This window comes from Anopheles funestus, chromosome 3RL, assembly GCF_943734845.2.
Source record: "Anopheles funestus chromosome 3RL, idAnoFuneDA-416_04, whole genome shotgun sequence".
Taxonomy (NCBI): Eukaryota; Metazoa; Arthropoda; class Insecta; order Diptera; family Culicidae; genus Anopheles; species Anopheles funestus.
Window position 1 is genome coordinate 68,866,673 of NC_064599.1, and position 15,957 is coordinate 68,882,629.

Sequence of the window (15,957 nt, forward strand, 5' to 3'; positions counted from 1 at the left end):
ATCATTTTAATATGCCCCGATTGTTGTACGATCCCCAAAAAGATCAGGCTGAGGGATTGGGTCGGGATTGGATGCCATAGGTAAACAACTGTAGAGCCCAGATCTCTCACGCGCCTCCATCATGTAACTTAATCGCGGAGGCAAGAAGTTTGAGGAAGGGAAGTCCGAGAGAGCCGGGCATTGCATGTATCGTGGCGCTACTTACACTACCATACAGATTGGCCCCTACAAGTGGGGAAACGTGTGTTCGTACGTTGACACGCATCAGCAGCCCCACGTTGGCCTGCTGCTCTGTGTGTATATCGAACGAGTGGTGATGATATTGCTGCACGCACTGTACGTCTGGTAGTGTGTTTGCCGAAGCTGGATGAAATTCTAACTTACCGTTCTTAATTACTTTACCATTACATTACCGTAACTTAATGTTCAATGACTCTTAATAGTATTACTACAAAAATGTTGCTTTTACGTTAAATTAATATTTTGCCTTTTCCAGAGACAACTGCATGTACGAAGTCGTAAACATCTGTAGCATGAGGTAACATGCAATGCGAGTTTACGTTGCGGACACATTTTCCTCAGCGATAACATATGGTAAAACCAAAAAAAGAAGACCGCAAAATGACCTCATTTCTGATAACTTAAGTTTTGATAGTAGCCTACCCCACAGACTAGTTAAATTTACATGTCGACAGTCAAATGTTCTTTTTAGTTAAATATTTACTAACTACTTTTACTTTTAGTTTAGTTAATAATTTATTTACTATATTCAATTATAGTAAAATTTAACAATTCTATAACGGAATCAAACGTCAATCTTCATCAGATGACAGCCGCCGGCAAGTCGCTCGTATATAAAGCTAATTTCTGTGTATTTAATTTAAAACTCACATAAAAAAAGCCCGAACAAACGTTTCTAATCACATAAATTGGATCGAGACCACCATTCGTTCGCCTAAATGGAGGCGAGCCATTTTTCATTCAACCAAGTCACCGCCAAAAAGAACGAATGTGTGTGGTCGTGACCATTCCAGTAAAAAAAAGAGCAGAGCTATTGCTCTGCTCACGTCATTCGTCGGCAAATATAGGTTCCATAAAGTGGACGACATTGGGCATACAACAAAATCCATAACCAATTTGTATACGTTAAGCAATAGGCACAGTAAACCTAAATATGTGCGATAAAGAATTAAACACCATTTGGAACACTCGTATCATAAATAATAAATACCGGTCTTTATATCAAAATTAAAAACAAACAAATTAGAAGTTTTGCTCCACACAAGCGAGAAAGTAAGGCAAATAATTTCACCCATCATTTAGCGAATATTTATTCTTGGGAACGTTTCGTCGGCTTCCAACTCATCAAGATGAATACTGCAAAGGTCTTCCTCTATGTTTGCCATCTACGCATCAAGAGATGAAGATATTTCCTTCCCATTTCTTTATTACTTCAACAAAACCTTCCTTCCAGGTGATAATTAAGGAGGGAAGATGCTGAATCGGACCTGGATGCTACATACTAATTATTGGACCCATTCTTCTCTACGTCTACTTTTTTTTGCGCCAACTATTGCGCACATGATGGCAAGTTTTGAGGATAAAAAATTTAACCTTATTTTTTATTCAAACTTCGGCAAATGCATTCGATAGACGAGATAGAGAATTAGCCTAAAGCACCAAGGTTTTAGACGTAGAAATTGGAACAAGTTAATAGTTACTAAAATAAGGTAAGAAACCCACTATTTCTAATTGCTTTTGTTCTGTTCAATATTCCAAATCAAAGTTGTAGCGCTTCAAAACTCGTTTTTTGAAGACACTAACCCGTTTGTCTGCAAAAAAAAAAGTTCCCGCTTCAACAAGATTTACACAGGAATGTTGAATGGTCACATACCAATATTTCTTCTTAGATTCTTTCTTAAATTCTTTCGAGCTTCTTAGCACAATATTCTTGTTCTTGCAAGAATTTTGCTAACTAATCACTATTCTACAGTAATTTATCTTTCCTAAAGTGATTAGCTTTTCATTAAAACAACTTCCATTCCTCAGTGTAAAAATTAAACCCTTTTGTTGCATGAACAACGAAAGCTAATAATTACAATCTTAATTACATGTCGCAGACAAAAGTGATAAACGATAAATATAAGAAAACGGGCAGCAAAGAACCTTCCTACATTTTCACGATCTTAACACATTCGCTAGTTCGTTTTTCTCGATGACTTCAAAAAAGTCACAAAAAAACATTCAACGCCTTCCGATCCCCCCAAGGTTTTCATCGGGAAACAAACATGGAAGAATGCGAAATTAATTACTAATCACTCGAACCGATAATTAATTGTCGCCTAATTATAAGTCAGATTAAACAACGAAGGTGCAAATTGAGTTACACTTGCTTTTCTTATTTTACCTAAATTACATATATACAGGTATTTACAAAAATATAATACGAAGTTTCATACAAAAAAATAAATTATTAATAAATACCTTATATTTCAGTTGGCAGTACGTTCACAAGGCGATTGAAGCTTCCAATTCCAAAACCAAATACCATCGACAATTGAGGTCGTTAATACATCCAATAAAAATGGCTTTATGGCTATAGGATACTGCTGCGGAGACCGCCTAGTTTGGTACATTAGGTATAAAAAAGGTAATAAAATACAATCGATTATGGCGAATTACTAGCATGTCAAACTTCCGCTTCAATTTCGGAGCATCCTGAATATGTCTGAGGTCTTTGTCCCAGTAAATTGGATAAAGTTTGGAAGCAAACAATTTTTAAATCATTGTCAAATTTTGCAATTCGCTCGCTTAAAATCATTCTCATACCATCCGATATTGTTAAAACGTTTTAAAGCCTTTCGAGTACATTTCTACTGCATTTCATAAAGTCTAAAAGAATCTATTAATTTTATTCAACTCATCAAACGGATGCAAGTTTAACTCCCGATCCCTTGTGTACTTAGCGGAGGATGTCGGATAAAAAACATAGAAGAAAATTCCTTCGTTATACCAATACGTGAGGGAAATGTTGATTTGATGCATGTACCTCACTCCGGCCGAGGTACAAATGCACTTGTAGGACAGCGCTAAACAGTACAACAAATTATGCCCAACGAAGGCCTTTACATTCAGGTGAAAATATACCACTGAACGCAAACGAGTTCTAACGCATCACCTTCATCCCCTAACCGCGAAAGCTTGACACAGCATGGCTCAATGCCGACTCCGCAGCATAATGCGTGTACGCCTTCGGAATACATTCATCCGGACCGTGTGCAGAGGAGTTCCGCTGTGGGTGTGTTTTGTTTGTTTCCAATGGCTCCAAATTCCAGTTCGAAACCGTTTGACAATTCTCGCAACTTGATCGTACACCTGTGCAGACTAATCACATCGGCTAGCTAGCGTTCGAAACATCCAATAATTTGTACCAAATCAAGAGCATTTTCCGTTTCTTTTCAGCTTCTTCGGCTTAACACCTTAATGATCAGCGTAATGAACGATTGTGTTCTGTTGTTTGGTTCGGTGGACACAGTTTCGTTTTGGGGGGGTGTGCTGATGATCATGCCGAGCGATCGCACGCATGTTTGGTATTTTAATGATCCGAGGCTACTCGGGAAACTTGTGTGCAGTGAAGCTTCCTGCCCGGTGATGAGTGACTACATGTTTGGATTTTAGATCGTAGCTTTAATGCACGTTTCCAAACCATACGGATCCAATCCAAGCACATAATATCATCTCTGACACACAGAGCATCGCAAATAGACTCTCTTTAACAGGTGTAGAACTAAACTTTTGTTTAAAAGAAAAATATTTACAACTATCGAATAAAATTTCTGTTAATATAAGATTGTTTTCTTCAACTCGCATGCATAATGTAGGAAGTGAAACGTGGATTTGCATCAAAATTTAAATTATTCCCTTACTTGCGGAAGCATCCAACATCACAAACCTTTTCTTCTTTCAACAATTAGCCTAAATAATCATACTATAGTGAGCAAAAGAGAAACTTCGTCATTATCGTCTTCCACGACATTCTATGCCAACATTTTTGTGCACAAACTGAGCTCCCAAAAAAAAAAACAGTACGCACATCCCTGAGGGAAATAAATATCACGCATGACATGACGAAAACACTTTCATTGTGACAATTTTCTGGTTTATCGCCATCGCCTTTCAAAGCATAGGAAGCATCCAACCGCAGCATGCAATTGCCGTAAACGAGGCTAATGCTGTCGCAGCGGTCAAAAGAGAAAAGACGCATCGCATGTTTTAATTTGTCCCTTGTGTGGTATCGCACAAGACCTAAATCTTTCCGGTAAATGTCTAACCTTTGGTAAACATTGACATAGAGTCCCTATTAGTGATGGGTAAATTATAAATTTTGTCGGAGTAGGAAATGTCCGACTCCGCCGCCAGTTGGAGTCGGATCCTGAATCAAAGTAGACTCGAACGGAGTTGATCGGACTCATCCGGAATCGATCGGACCCGGAGTCGACCGGACTCGCCGGAGTCAATTTTGATTTTTAATCGGAGTCGGAATCAATTTTTCATACACTCCGGATTACACATCACTAGTCCCTATAGCCAATTTGATAGGTAAATGAACAACATAAAATGTATTCCATTTTTACACCATTTAAAACCAGTTCTTTAAAAACTAGGCATATAAAAATCCGTTTAAATCATTGCATACTGTGATGTAGAATTAAATGCGATTCAAAGGTTATCTCGTCCTTCTTCATAATCATTCCGCCAATCAGCAGGAATCTGCGCAATACTGTGTCCTCATGTTGCCACAAAATATAATAAGGATGGAGGTGTACAAGGCAGGCAACTGTAATGGTCAAAAGATCAAGCTTCCGGACCAAGCTGGAAATGTTCCAAACCATAGCAGCAAACCGACAGTTTCTGCACCAACAATGGACAACATATTTTTCGGCGCTTCCTTCGATCCAACAACATGCCGCACGAACACATTTACAATAAACGCCGCTACACACCTTCAACATGTTTCAACATGTTTTGTTGAATTCAACATACGGGAAGCAACGCCGATTTGACTCGTTCTTCTTGGCAAAAACGGATTCCTACGGCAAAATAAAATGCACGTTTAATTTGCAAAACGTTTAACCTGATAAAACCATAACTCACATACACATTCATGTTTATGCAAAGTTTTTTACTGTAACCTGCATTTGGACACAGGACCGGTTTTTACAAATGTTCAATACATCTCATAAGGATTATTACTTACCTACAAAAGATTGGACATATTGAATTCGCCTTCTTCCCTAAAGTAACACAACATGCACAATAATTCCGCACTCGCGACGATCTTTTTTTTTCACTACCGAAACCGCACTATCGATTAGCTTCAGCTGCCTGGAATACACCGCGCTTTCCGTAAGACGCGTTGTTAAATCGACACGCTTCGTTTGTTCGTTCGCTGTTTTCACAGAACCTTCTTTATCGGTCTTCGTTCGTCCGAATGAAAGCGTACCTTCAACACTGCAACCACACTTTCTAGAATCCTCAAGAAAGTTCTATTCGCGGGCGCTTTCCACGTGGAGGAAACAAGTTCACGATACAACTGGCGTTCTGCGATAGATTCTTTTGTGTTATTTTGATAATTTTCAAGCGCGTTTCCGGCTATGTCCTTTTGTTTATGCCGGCGGGTTCGCACACTGGAAAAGATTTTATGACAATTGGTGAAGTTCAGATTAGAAAACCACTATTTTACTACGAAAAATATATACGGAAACGATTTAATTTTTTTATTCAAAAGCTCTGATATAAAAAAAAGCTATATTTTTAATGTGAAAATGTTCCGCACAACTAATAATGGAGCATAGTAAAGGATTTTTTCGTACAAATCATCACCGTCCAATTTGAAATCCCATTGTGAATGCATTGACCTTTTTGTAGCACGTACTGTATACCCTTCTATAACTTGTAGTCCAGGGAATGAAACAAAATTTCATCACTTTCTTAAAACATAAAGCTGGGTTTCTTGCTATTTCTGGTTGTATTCATCTTTCAGCAAAAACATTCAACCGAAAAAGCTTTGAATGTATGTAAATTTAGTAATAAATTATCAAAAAACATGTTACAGGAAGAAGACGACATTCCTACCCCTGATACAAATTTATTTGAGTTATTTTCGTAATATTTTTTTTTGTTATATTAGTTCATTAAGCTTTAGTTAATCACTTTAGTACACACAGGTACAAGCATTTAATTATATTATACACATTTATTATAGTTATTGTCAAATTATACGCCCTCTAAAATCACCGAACAGCTGACATTCCGGTAAAATGTCAAATTACAGATAATTTGTTTACTTCATCTCTGCCAAAGAATTATTACACAACCGAAAAGCTAGCTGCTTTTCTTGGTGCAATTGGTTGCTTTTGATAGCCACAAATTGTTCGCACAGTATTTCGCTTCCTTGTAAACGCGTCCCCGACAACGCACCAGGATGACTGACGCCAATTTGCCGATTGTGAACACGCTGCGCCTGCGGCCATTGACGAAGGAAAACATCCTGTACTACTACTTTCCGCTGAAGGGAATGCTCAGCTATGCGGCATTGTCCGTCAACGTAATGAATCCCTCGATTGCTATCAAGTAAGCTCGAGTGCACCGAAATAACCCCTTTAGCAGCCAAATGGATTCGTCTAATATGCATGTTTGTTGTTTTTTTAGACTGCTACCAAAACGAGACGTGACAAACTTTTTGTTGCTGCATACCGTACTCGGAACGACGCTGTTCATGTATAGCAGACCGCATCTGAAAGCAGTGCAAACGAACAAACGAGTAGCGTATAGCATCTGTGGATCCGTGCTATTTAGCTTCGGTTCGGTGCTGGTGTGGGCAGTCATTCGATCGGCCGTCCCTCGCAATCAGGGGCTTGCAACCGCCCTTGGTTTGTCGTCGGGTCTGCTGATGGCCAAACTGGGCTACGATTACATCGAGAACAACGATAGTCTAGCGGTGGCGAAAAAGAACTAAACGAATAGGTTTTTTTAGGATCTCATCGCAATTCGCCCAACCAATTGGCGCTGAGCCATTTATAATGCGGACCTTAACTTTACCGCTAATGAAGCAGTCGAAAATTTACTAAATTATACGAATGCAGAATGAATTAGTTCGAACATTGGAAAAATACACGAAGATTGTTGCTATTTCTATTACCTTAAAACATGTTTTTTGAGTGTGAAAGTAGACGTTATGATTTAAGTTAGGAATTAGGAAAAGAAACGTATCACACTCCACACGTTCATGGAACTTATACAACATTTTCTTTAGTTTGTGTTTATTTGTTTAATATTTTGTTCGTCATCATATGAAAAGAGAAATGAAAAGCTGCATAAAGTACGCAGCCGTTTTTTGTTCGAGCGAACATGATGACAGATGACCGAAATGACATGAGCTGACAAGAAAAGGGGAAGGAAAAAGCAGCCTACTGTAAACAAAACACTTTATCGATCTGATTTTAAACGAGAAAATCGTTCTCACAGCATCAAAATGGGTAAAAAACAGCATCAGAAGGATAAAATGTAAGTAAAGTTTAATTACGCATAGATTTTCCGTGCTTTCAATCATGTTCCTCCTTCCGTTTTTTTAGGTACCTCACGTACACCGAGTGGTCGGAATTTTACGGAGGTCACAAACGAGACTCGGTAGAGAATGAACAGATTAAGTTTAAGCGGCTTCCCTTTGATCACTGTTGCCTTTCGATGGTACCCTTCGAACATCCGTACTCTGACAACGATGGCAACGTGTTTGAGCTTGCTGCTATCATTGAATTTTTGAAGAAATTCAAGGTAAACCCCGTCACGGGTGCACCGTTGGATGGCAAATCTTTGATCAAGCTCAACTTCACCAAGAACCATGAAGGGCAGTACCATTGCCCGACCCTGTTCAAACCCTTCACCAAGAACTCACACATTGTGGCCAACGGCAAGACAGGTAATGTGTTTTCGTGGGAAGCGATTGAGCAGCTGAACGTGAAGGCAAAAAACTGGAAGGATCTGCTGGACGATACACCGTTTATGCGGAAGGATCTGATCACCATTCAGGATCCGGCCAACTTGGACAAGTTTAACATCACCGGTTTTCACCACATCAAAAAGAATCTACGCGTTCCAACAGAAGAAGAGCTAGCCGAACGAAAAGATCCACAAGGGCGATTGAAAACGATTTCCGCCGAAACGAAAGACATTCTAACGCAGCTCGAAAAGGATTACAAAGCACCAGAAACGCAGACGGAAGAGCGACAGGTAGCGGATAAGTTCAATGCGGCCCATTATTCTACTGGCGCTGTGGCGGCCGCCTTCACCTCTACCGCTATGGTGCCAGTATCGAATCACGAAGCGGCCATCATCGACGACGATATCGTGCGGTACGAGCGTGTCAAGAAGAAGGGTTACGTCCGACTGCTGACCAACTTCGGTGCGCTGAATCTGGAGCTGTACTGTGAGCAGGTGCCGAAGACGTGTGAAAACTTTCTCAAACACTGCCACAGCGGGTACTACAATGGATGTTTGTTCCATCGGTCCATCCGTAATTTTATGCTCCAGGGCGGTGATCCAACTGGTGTTGGTAACGGAGGTACATCGGCATGGGGCAAAAAGTTTGCGGATGAGATTAAACCGAATCTATCGCATGCCGGACGGGGCATATTGTCCATGGCCAATTCGGGGCCGAACACAAATGGATCACAATTGTAAGTGATTGTGTGGGAACAATCGTAGTAAAGGTAAAAGTTTATATGTCGACCTTTGCATTAATTTCTCTTCCAGCTTCATCACGTACCGATCCTGTAAACATCTCGATGGGAAACATACCATATTCGGCAAGTTGGTTGGTGGTCTAGAAATACTAACCGAGATGGAACGTGTGGAGGTGGACAACCGTGACCGTCCGATAGAAAACATATTCATCCAGCGGGCACAAGTATTCGTCGATCCCTTCCAGGAAGTGGACGAACAACTTGCCAAGGAACGTGCTGAAGATCTGGAACGCATTCAACTGGAAGCGGAAGCCAAACGGAACAAAACAGCAGGCAAAAAGGGTTCTCAGCCGCTGAAAGTGTTCAGGTCTGGTGTGGGCAAGTATCTGGACACGAACGTTACCAAGATTCTGCCCGTTTCTACTGGTGAAACACCCGGAACGAGTGGTGGACCGGAAGCCTCTAAAGCAAAAAAGCGGAAAGTAACTGATGGAGGTGATGGTTTCAATAATTTTAGTTCATGGTAAATTTAGCTACAGTCCAAGGAATACACTGTATAAAATCTATCTGTTTATTACTACAACATTACGAGCCTTTTTCCTGGTCATCTCCGAACTCGCGTTCCTTCCAAGCCTTTTTCTTTGCCTGGAGCTTCTGTTTGCGTCTGGCCGTTTCTGTCTGCTTTTTCGTTTCGATCCGTTGCATTTGTGCTTCCACCGACTGGTCACCGTTGTACAGATGGTCCAATTTTCCGACCAGCATCTTTCGCGCCTCTCGACGATTTTCGAACAGCGAGCGTGTGGCATGGCACTGCACTACGATGCCGGTCGGTTTGTGTGTTAATACGACCTTGTTGTTTGTCTTTGCAACCGCCTGTCCACCCGGACCACTGCCACGGACAAACGTTTCCTCCAGCTCTTCCTCGTTAAGGACCGGCACACGGCTGTGATCGATGGCTTTCGAGAAGGATCGCCATGGTAACAATGGAAACATCACCTTCGAGTGTACAGCAGATATGGGGCTAATAAATCGAAGCAAGCTGTGCATGATACTATATGACGCGTGCACGATCCAGAAGAGCGCGTCCTCGCTAGAAAAGGTACGGAATATTACATACATTTTATCTATTAAGAAAATAAACCCAAATTACCCTGTAGGAAAATTCTATCTCCTTCGGATCGGTCAGCGACGCCGACTGGCGAAATTCGCGCCTTATTCGAGCGAGAAAGTATTCCTGATCGGTATGCTGCAGCTGGGTACCGTAACGAAGCAAATCACGATATAAAGAAAGCACCAGCCGTTTCGAGGTGGCCGGTACGTTCATTTTATCTACCAAAAGCACGCGCTTTCTCTACGCAGAATGAAATGCACGAACCCTCAAAACCAATCTCTTCCGAGACGCAGTTTGTTTATTACCGAACGCCATACGAATGACGTTTAAAGCATGCAGCGGTGAAAGAAATTTGGCTGCGTGCGTTACTTGCCCAGAGACATACAATACAAATATGGCGGTTATACATTATTTTAGGCAGCGTGCAGTGTAACGTCCGGTTAGAGGAAGAGAGGAGGGGATGAAGGAAGGGAAAAACCGACGCCGACTATGAATCATACATGAATATTCCTGAAACAACGCGTCTTATTGCAGACGAGGGTAAAACGATTATCTTTGAAACAATCTTTTGGTGGTCCTGAAAAGGACCGTTTTGTTCTGTAAATGGTGGCAAACATATGCTTAAGCACGCTCTCCACGGATGCGGCGAGCCAGCTGGATATCCTTGGGCATGATCGTTACGCGCTTGGCGTGGATGGCGCACAGATTCGTGTCCTCAAACAGCCCGACCAGATAAGCTTCGCTGGCTTCCTGCAGGGCAGCCACGGCTGCGCTCTGGAAACGCAAGTCCGTCTTGAAATCCTGCGCAATTTCACGCACCAAGCGCTGGAACGGCAGCTTGCGGATCAGCAACTCCGTCGACTTTTGATAGCGACGAATTTCACGCAGGGCGACCGTTCCCGGGCGATAACGATGCGGCTTCTTCACGCCACCAGTTGACGGGGCACTCTTACGAGCAGCCTTCGTGGCCAGCTGCTTACGGGGAGCCTTTCCTCCGGTGGATTTACGAGCGGTCTGCTTGGTACGGGCCATCTCTTCAACGGTTTGGTACTATTCGATTGAAATGCACGACACAACACTTGGGAAATTTTTTTGCGAATGAGGGAAAAAATTTCAACTCCACCTTAAATACCTTTTCGCGGAAGCGTCGATCGTATGGATGTGTTGGTGAGATCGCCGCATCTACGATGAGTGCGAAAGAGAAGGAGTGAGAGTGAAACATCTGTTGCCCTGCTTGCACTTTCTAGTTAGAAATTGATGTTTAGGATTAATGCCTGAAAAAAGTCCTTAGGTAAAAATATTAATTTTATGCACTTTTTCTAATGTTAATAATAGAGAAAATAATGTATTTTCGATTGTACAGAACTGAACACAAAGATGAATGATATATTAAAATGTGTTATTGAACTACTTTTTCATAAAATGCATTTTAACGGGGACAGTTTTGATGTTAAATGGTTGTATATTGAAGTTTATAAAAGTGTTAAACACTTCTAATACTAAAGATATATTGGATTACAATAGTTTCAATACCGAGTAATACTATTCAGCGTACAGTTAGGAGAAATAATTACGATTACATGTGAAGAATAACATTTTCAAGATGATTTCCAGTTGATTGCAATAAAAGGCCGTACCCAGTTTAGCAAACATGAGTGTTTTTAAAGGCAATTTATAAAGCTTCATATTTTGAAAAGGCTATTTGTCTACAATGTGTTTCGTCCTTTTCTTCTACCCTCTTCTTAACCCCAGGCTAATGCATCGTGAAGATAATAAAATGTGTATTAAAAAAAGAAACTTTCCACGCGTAAATGGGCGCCAAACTTCAGTGTTTGGAAGCGTCCTTTTGCTTCTGGTAAAACGGGATCCGTTGTTATGATGAAAATGTCCATTCTGTGATAGAGAGCAACAAGAATATTCATGTATGACAAAAAACCCAATGGCCATGACTCACTGCGTTAAATTGCTTCAGTTTTGTTTTACATTACTCATTTATTGAATTCCAAATAGTAAAATATGGTACAATGTTCATTGCTACATCTAGTAGGCATGGTTTTTCTTTTCATTTTTCCAACAACTTCACTGCTTTGTTGTGGATGGCAACGAAGACGTTGTTGTATTAGTTTGCCATTGTGAATGCTTCACGATTATCGACTCTTATATCATATAACACACAATTACGAAGTAAAAGAACGCTCATCTTTATCGAACAAAACATATGTAGTCCTGAAAAGGACCGTTTTTTGTTTGGCAAAGATATTCGAAGTTGTTTTTGGAGGTAGATTTTGATGTACTGAAGTATCTTCATCTAGGTTTAAGCACGCTCTCCACGGATGCGGCGAGCCAGCTGGATGTCCTTGGGCATGATCGTTACGCGCTTGGCGTGGATGGCGCACAGATTCGTGTCCTCAAACAGCCCAACCAGATAAGCTTCACTTGCTTCCTGCAGGGCAGCCACAGCTGCGCTCTGGAAACGCAAATCCGTCTTGAAATCCTGCGCAATTTCACGCACCAAGCGCTGGAACGGCAGCTTGCGGATCAGCAACTCCGTCGACTTTTGATAGCGACGAATTTCACGCAGAGCGACCGTTCCCGGACGGTAACGATGCGGCTTCTTCACGCCACCAGTTGACGGGGCACTCTTACGTGCGGCCTTCGTGGCCAGCTGCTTACGGGGAGCCTTTCCTCCGGTGGATTTACGTGCGGTCTGCTTGGTACGAGCCATTGTACACTGTTGGCTTTCCTCGGATGCTGGAAATTCTGCGGAAAATCTTTACAATACCGTACTCGGGAATCAACTAACAACTGTACTTTTTCCGGTGGTCGATTTTATACATTCTTCCCCCTAAGAAGATGATTACCCTCCTTTTTTTCTTGGGTAACGCCAAAGGGATATTAACGCCAAGGGATGGTATTTACGCAGGCCATGCGTTTTCTATTACCCATCTCGCTCTTGTACGTACGATTTGCTATTACAAATAAACAATTGTTTATCCTGCTTCGCGTTCGTCGTGTATTGGTGATGGCAAGGATTCTTTTGCTCAGGAGGGACACTGCACCACCACACCACCAACACGAGTTGATGTTGGTCACGTAGGCAAAAATTGCCGAGGGTCAGGAAGAGTGCGTATGATCACGAATACACCCAAGGACGACAATGTACAATGTTTGAAGGTTAGATAAAATAATTTTACGAACAGGCATGCAAAAAATCAACGAAACCCTTTACCCCGGTTCAAGTAGGTAAAAGTGCATTACTTAATCTTGCAACAAGGTAGAATAGTTTTAATGTCGTCGAGTACCAACTGTTCTATGTAGGCAACTATTTCGCCTACTTGGATGGGTTTTCCTTCTTTTTTCGGGGTACGAAATGGTAATCAAATATCAATACTAGGTACTTTCCATCTAGTTCACCGTGTGGTTCTAACGGTGCTAAACCCCTTTTTCCAATAAGAAATACAGGGAAGCAGCAAAACAAGAATGTTGGTACAGTTCTGTAAAACACGCCATACCAGATACGCATTCCCCATTTGGCAAGCCGTCTCAGTGTCATAGTAAGGGCCGCCTCCAAGGCTAAATGCTAAATACTTGGCTAAATGCTTTTTTGAATTTAATCATGTGTATTTTCATAGTTTTCATATTGCAATTTTCAAGCTTCTTTAAGGTATGATTAGTAATGAACATCATGTTTACCATTTCCGTACGAGGACACATTTTCTCTGCTGAATTTCAGACGCTATTATTTCGCGCGCTTTTTACATTTGTTTAAGCATAGTATTACGAAATCATATTTAGTTGTATTTTTCTCTCATGCTTCAAGGATGGAATATTGGCCCACTTTCTCAAGAAAAAGATAAGGAAATAACGATAAGAATAAAGCATTCCCAAAAGAACAACAGAAATGAACGGTGGGTGGATATAATTGTGTTCAATTAACTTGAAATTTTCTATACTTTCGCTGATACAAAACAAAATCATGTACGATTCAACAAACCCGTTTTCTGGAATAGCCCGGTAGACAAATAAAGGATTTAGCAAGAATATTCGGAATCGTTAATACAAAACGCATTTAGCAGATATTTTATACAAAAACTTTCAATTTATTTGTACTACTTATTTTTAAAATCTATATTTGTTCAGATTTCATAAAAATCCGAACGTAAAAAATTGAACAGTTTCTTAACTACATTGTGAATATTTTCACAGAAACGGCGATTTCGAATTGCTTCGCAAAATGTCATTACACAGGAACGTACGTGGATCGTACAATCAAGCAATGTAAACGCCCACCACGATGACATCTGAGAACATCTGCTGTTTCGCTCTTTTGTACTCCCATCATCCCTCTCTTTATTGTGAGGTAGCAATTTTCTCTGAAAAGGCGATGCTAAATTACAATCTACGTGTGGTTTTCATTTTCCCGGACAATATGATGGCACATCAGATGGATAACACTAATATCTTTTAATGAATGCATGTCGTCGCCCTGACAAGGGCGGTTTTTTTTCAACTGTCGGGAATTCGGTATCGTAGGCCTTCGCACGGATAGATGCTGTCGTCGTCGTTGCCGATGGTTCAGGGAGCTTAAGCCTTCTTCTCCGTCTTCTTGGGCAGCAGCACTGCCTGAATGTTGGGCAGGACGCCACCCTGGGCGATGGTCACCCCGGAGAGCAGCTTGTTCAGCTCCTCATCGTTGCGGATGGCCAGCTGCAAATGACGCGGAATAATACGCGTCTTCTTGTTGTCACGAGCCGCATTGCCAGCCAACTCCAGCACTTCGGCGGCCAGATACTCCATGACAGCGGCCAGATAGACGGGCGCTCCAGCACCAACGCGCTCGGCGTAGTTGCCCTTACGCAGCAGCCGATGAATACGACCGACCGGGAATTGCAATCCAGCACGGTTGGAGCGGGACTTTGCCTTGCCCTTAACCTTTCCTCCCTTTCCGCGACCAGACATGTTTCCGAGAGTTTATTCACTTAAGTTTCACTGAGTCAAATGATTCAACGCAGAGAGCGCAGCTGCACAGATTTCACGTGTGAATTGTTAGACAGTTATTCCGCCAATGTCGAAAAAACCGCCGCGCGCTCTTTTATACCGTTGCATTTCTGCATGTTCGAAAAAGTAGGCGGAGCTTCGTGGTGTAGCATTTCGAATGCGCTGCGGTAGCATCCGTACGTATAAATACGATTTTCGACATTTTCTTACCATTGGCGAAATACGAGTCTAGCAGTGAACAACTCCGCTAAAGCAACCATCACAGTTTTTTCCTCGAAAAGTGTTAAGTAAAACGCAAACAAGTAAAAAATGGCCCCGAAAACAAGTGGAAAGGCAGCGAAGAAGTCCGGAAAGGCGCAGAAGAATATCTCGAAGTCCGACAAGAAGAAGAAGCGCAAGACTCGCAAGGAAAGCTACGCCATTTACATCTATAAGGTGCTGAAGCAGGTCCATCCCGATACCGGCATCTCGTCGAAGGCTATGAGCATCATGAACAGTTTCGTGAACGATATCTTCGAGCGGATTGCGGCGGAAGCGTCCCGGTTGGCCCATTACAACAAGCGCTCGACGATCACGTCCCGGGAGATACAGACGGCGGTCCGACTACTGTTGCCGGGTGAGCTGGCCAAGCACGCCGTGTCCGAGGGAACGAAGGCTGTGACGAAGTACACCAGCTCCAAGTAAACATCCGGTCGCTCGCTTGAACGAAGGGAGGAAATGGAATTCTTACAAGATGTCGTGTCCAAGACGCTCCAGCAAGGAAAGATGGAGCAGCAGTAGCAGCAGCAGTAGCAGTAGCAGCTTCGAATCGACAAGTTCCATTCAGCCTCCATCTGAAGCACGAGAGACAAACCCAACACACATCAGTACACACACTATTAGCCGTTAAGCGTTTCTAACTAGCATGTAAGTTTTCTTTGGAATTATTTTACGAATCGTAATAACCAAAACAATGTAATGTAATAGTGGGACTACACGCGTAGTCGGATCAAGCTCGAAGAATAAAACTGTATGTACATACTACAAGTAAACTCATTTTTTGGTTGGTTAATTGTTGGGAGGAAATTTTGAAAGAAATATTGGGAATATTTAAATGGTAAGTTTCTT

The 15,957-nt window shown here is 41.8% G+C and overlaps 8 protein-coding genes across 8 annotated transcripts in view; 3 read left to right on the forward strand and 5 right to left on the reverse strand.

Annotated features, from left to right (window-relative positions):
- Positions 1-5,690, reverse strand: part of LOC125768657 (dnaJ homolog subfamily B member 6) — a 69,783-nt gene extending 64,093 nt beyond the window's left edge. The window contains exon 1 of the mRNA XM_049436646.1: positions 5,258-5,690. The gene's annotated coding sequence lies outside the window, so the exon portion shown is untranslated. The remainder of the gene's footprint in view (positions 1-5,257) is intronic.
- A 631-nt stretch (positions 5,691-6,321) lies between these two features.
- Positions 6,322-7,208, forward strand: LOC125768667 (uncharacterized). The gene is made up of 2 exons (XM_049436668.1): positions 6,322-6,633; positions 6,712-7,208. The coding sequence occupies exons 1-2, from the start codon at positions 6,485-6,487 to the stop codon at positions 7,016-7,018; spliced, it is 456 nt and encodes a 151-aa protein (XP_049292625.1). The 5' UTR covers positions 6,322-6,484; the 3' UTR covers positions 7,019-7,208.
- A 108-nt stretch (positions 7,209-7,316) lies between these two features.
- LOC125768653 (RING-type E3 ubiquitin-protein ligase PPIL2) lies at positions 7,317-9,324 on the forward strand. The gene is made up of 3 exons (XM_049436639.1): positions 7,317-7,566; positions 7,635-8,735; positions 8,812-9,324. The coding sequence occupies exons 1-3, from the start codon at positions 7,535-7,537 to the stop codon at positions 9,266-9,268; spliced, it is 1,590 nt and encodes a 529-aa protein (XP_049292596.1). The 5' UTR covers positions 7,317-7,534; the 3' UTR covers positions 9,269-9,324.
- On the reverse strand, positions 9,290-9,788 carry LOC125768666 (mitochondrial translation release factor in rescue). Its single transcript, XM_049436667.1, has one exon. The coding sequence runs from the start codon at positions 9,786-9,788 to the stop codon at positions 9,327-9,329; it is 462 nt and encodes a 153-aa protein (XP_049292624.1). The 3' UTR covers positions 9,290-9,326.
- Positions 9,716-10,332, reverse strand: LOC125768671 (MIEF1 upstream open reading frame protein). The gene is made up of 2 exons (XM_049436672.1): positions 9,892-10,332; positions 9,716-9,831 (listed from the first exon to the last, which is right to left on the reverse strand). The coding sequence occupies exons 1-2, from the start codon at positions 10,063-10,065 to the stop codon at positions 9,793-9,795; spliced, it is 213 nt and encodes a 70-aa protein (XP_049292629.1). The 5' UTR covers positions 10,066-10,332; the 3' UTR covers positions 9,716-9,792.
- A 124-nt stretch (positions 10,333-10,456) lies between these two features.
- On the reverse strand, positions 10,457-12,968 carry LOC125769544 (uncharacterized). The gene is made up of 3 exons (XM_049438277.1): positions 12,169-12,968; positions 10,985-11,034; positions 10,457-10,902 (listed from the first exon to the last, which is right to left on the reverse strand). Exons 1-3 carry the CDS (start codon positions 12,575-12,577, stop codon positions 10,474-10,476), a joined length of 888 nt encoding a protein of 295 aa, XP_049294234.1. The 5' UTR covers positions 12,578-12,968; the 3' UTR covers positions 10,457-10,473.
- A 1,201-nt stretch (positions 12,969-14,169) lies between these two features.
- LOC125768670 (histone H2A) lies at positions 14,170-14,940 on the reverse strand. Its single transcript, XM_049436671.1, has one exon. It carries the CDS (start codon positions 14,809-14,811, stop codon positions 14,437-14,439), a length of 375 nt encoding a protein of 124 aa, XP_049292628.1. The 5' UTR covers positions 14,812-14,940; the 3' UTR covers positions 14,170-14,436.
- A 104-nt stretch (positions 14,941-15,044) lies between these two features.
- On the forward strand, positions 15,045-15,881 carry LOC125768669 (histone H2B). Its single transcript, XM_049436670.1, has one exon. The coding sequence runs from the start codon at positions 15,160-15,162 to the stop codon at positions 15,532-15,534; it is 375 nt and encodes a 124-aa protein (XP_049292627.1). The 5' UTR covers positions 15,045-15,159; the 3' UTR covers positions 15,535-15,881.
- The last annotated feature ends 76 nt before the right edge of the window (positions 15,882-15,957 follow it).

What these genes read in the sequence shown, in the direction of transcription:
- LOC125768653 (XM_049436639.1), top strand. Translation starts at nt 7,535, where the DNA reads ATGGGTAAAAAACAGCATCAGAAGGATAAAAT. An exon ending in CAGCATCAGAAGGATAAAAT is followed by an intron (nt 7,567 to 7,634) that starts GTAAGTAAAGTT and finishes CCGTTTTTTTAG; the next exon opens with GTACCTCACGTACACCGAGT. An exon ending in AACACAAATGGATCACAATT is followed by an intron (nt 8,736 to 8,811) that starts GTAAGTGATTGT and finishes TTTCTCTTCCAG; the next exon opens with CTTCATCACGTACCGATCCT.
- LOC125769544 (XM_049438277.1), bottom strand. Translation starts at nt 12,577, where the DNA reads ATGGCTCGTACCAAGCAGACCGCACGTAAATCCACCGGAGGAAAGGCT. An exon ending in CATCCGTGGAGAGCGTGCTT is followed by an intron (nt 11,035 to 12,168) that starts AAACCTAGATGA and finishes CACTCATCGTAG; the next exon opens with ATGCGGCGATCTCACCAACA. An exon ending in ATCGACGCTTCCGCGAAAAG is followed by an intron (nt 10,903 to 10,984) that starts GTATTTAAGGTG and finishes TCAATCGAATAG; the next exon opens with TACCAAACCGTTGAAGAGAT.
- LOC125768671 (XM_049436672.1), bottom strand. Translation starts at nt 10,065, where the DNA reads ATGAACGTACCGGCCACCTCGAAACGGCTGGTGCTTTCTTTATATCGT. An exon ending in AGATAGAATTTTCCTACAGG is followed by an intron (nt 9,832 to 9,891) that starts GTAATTTGGGTT and finishes TACCTTTTCTAG; the next exon opens with CGAGGACGCGCTCTTCTGGA.
- LOC125768667 (XM_049436668.1), top strand. Translation starts at nt 6,485, where the DNA reads ATGACTGACGCCAATTTGCCGATTGTGAACACGCTGCGCCTGCGGCCA. An exon ending in AATCCCTCGATTGCTATCAA is followed by an intron (nt 6,634 to 6,711) that starts GTAAGCTCGAGT and finishes TTGTTTTTTTAG; the next exon opens with ACTGCTACCAAAACGAGACG.
- LOC125768666 (XM_049436667.1), bottom strand. Translation starts at nt 9,788, where the DNA reads ATGCACAGCTTGCTTCGATTTATTAGCCCCATATCTGCTGTACACTCG.
- LOC125768670 (XM_049436671.1), bottom strand. Translation starts at nt 14,811, where the DNA reads ATGTCTGGTCGCGGAAAGGGAGGAAAGGTTAAGGGCAAGGCAAAGTCC.
- LOC125768669 (XM_049436670.1), top strand. Translation starts at nt 15,160, where the DNA reads ATGGCCCCGAAAACAAGTGGAAAGGCAGCGAAGAAGTCCGGAAAGGCG.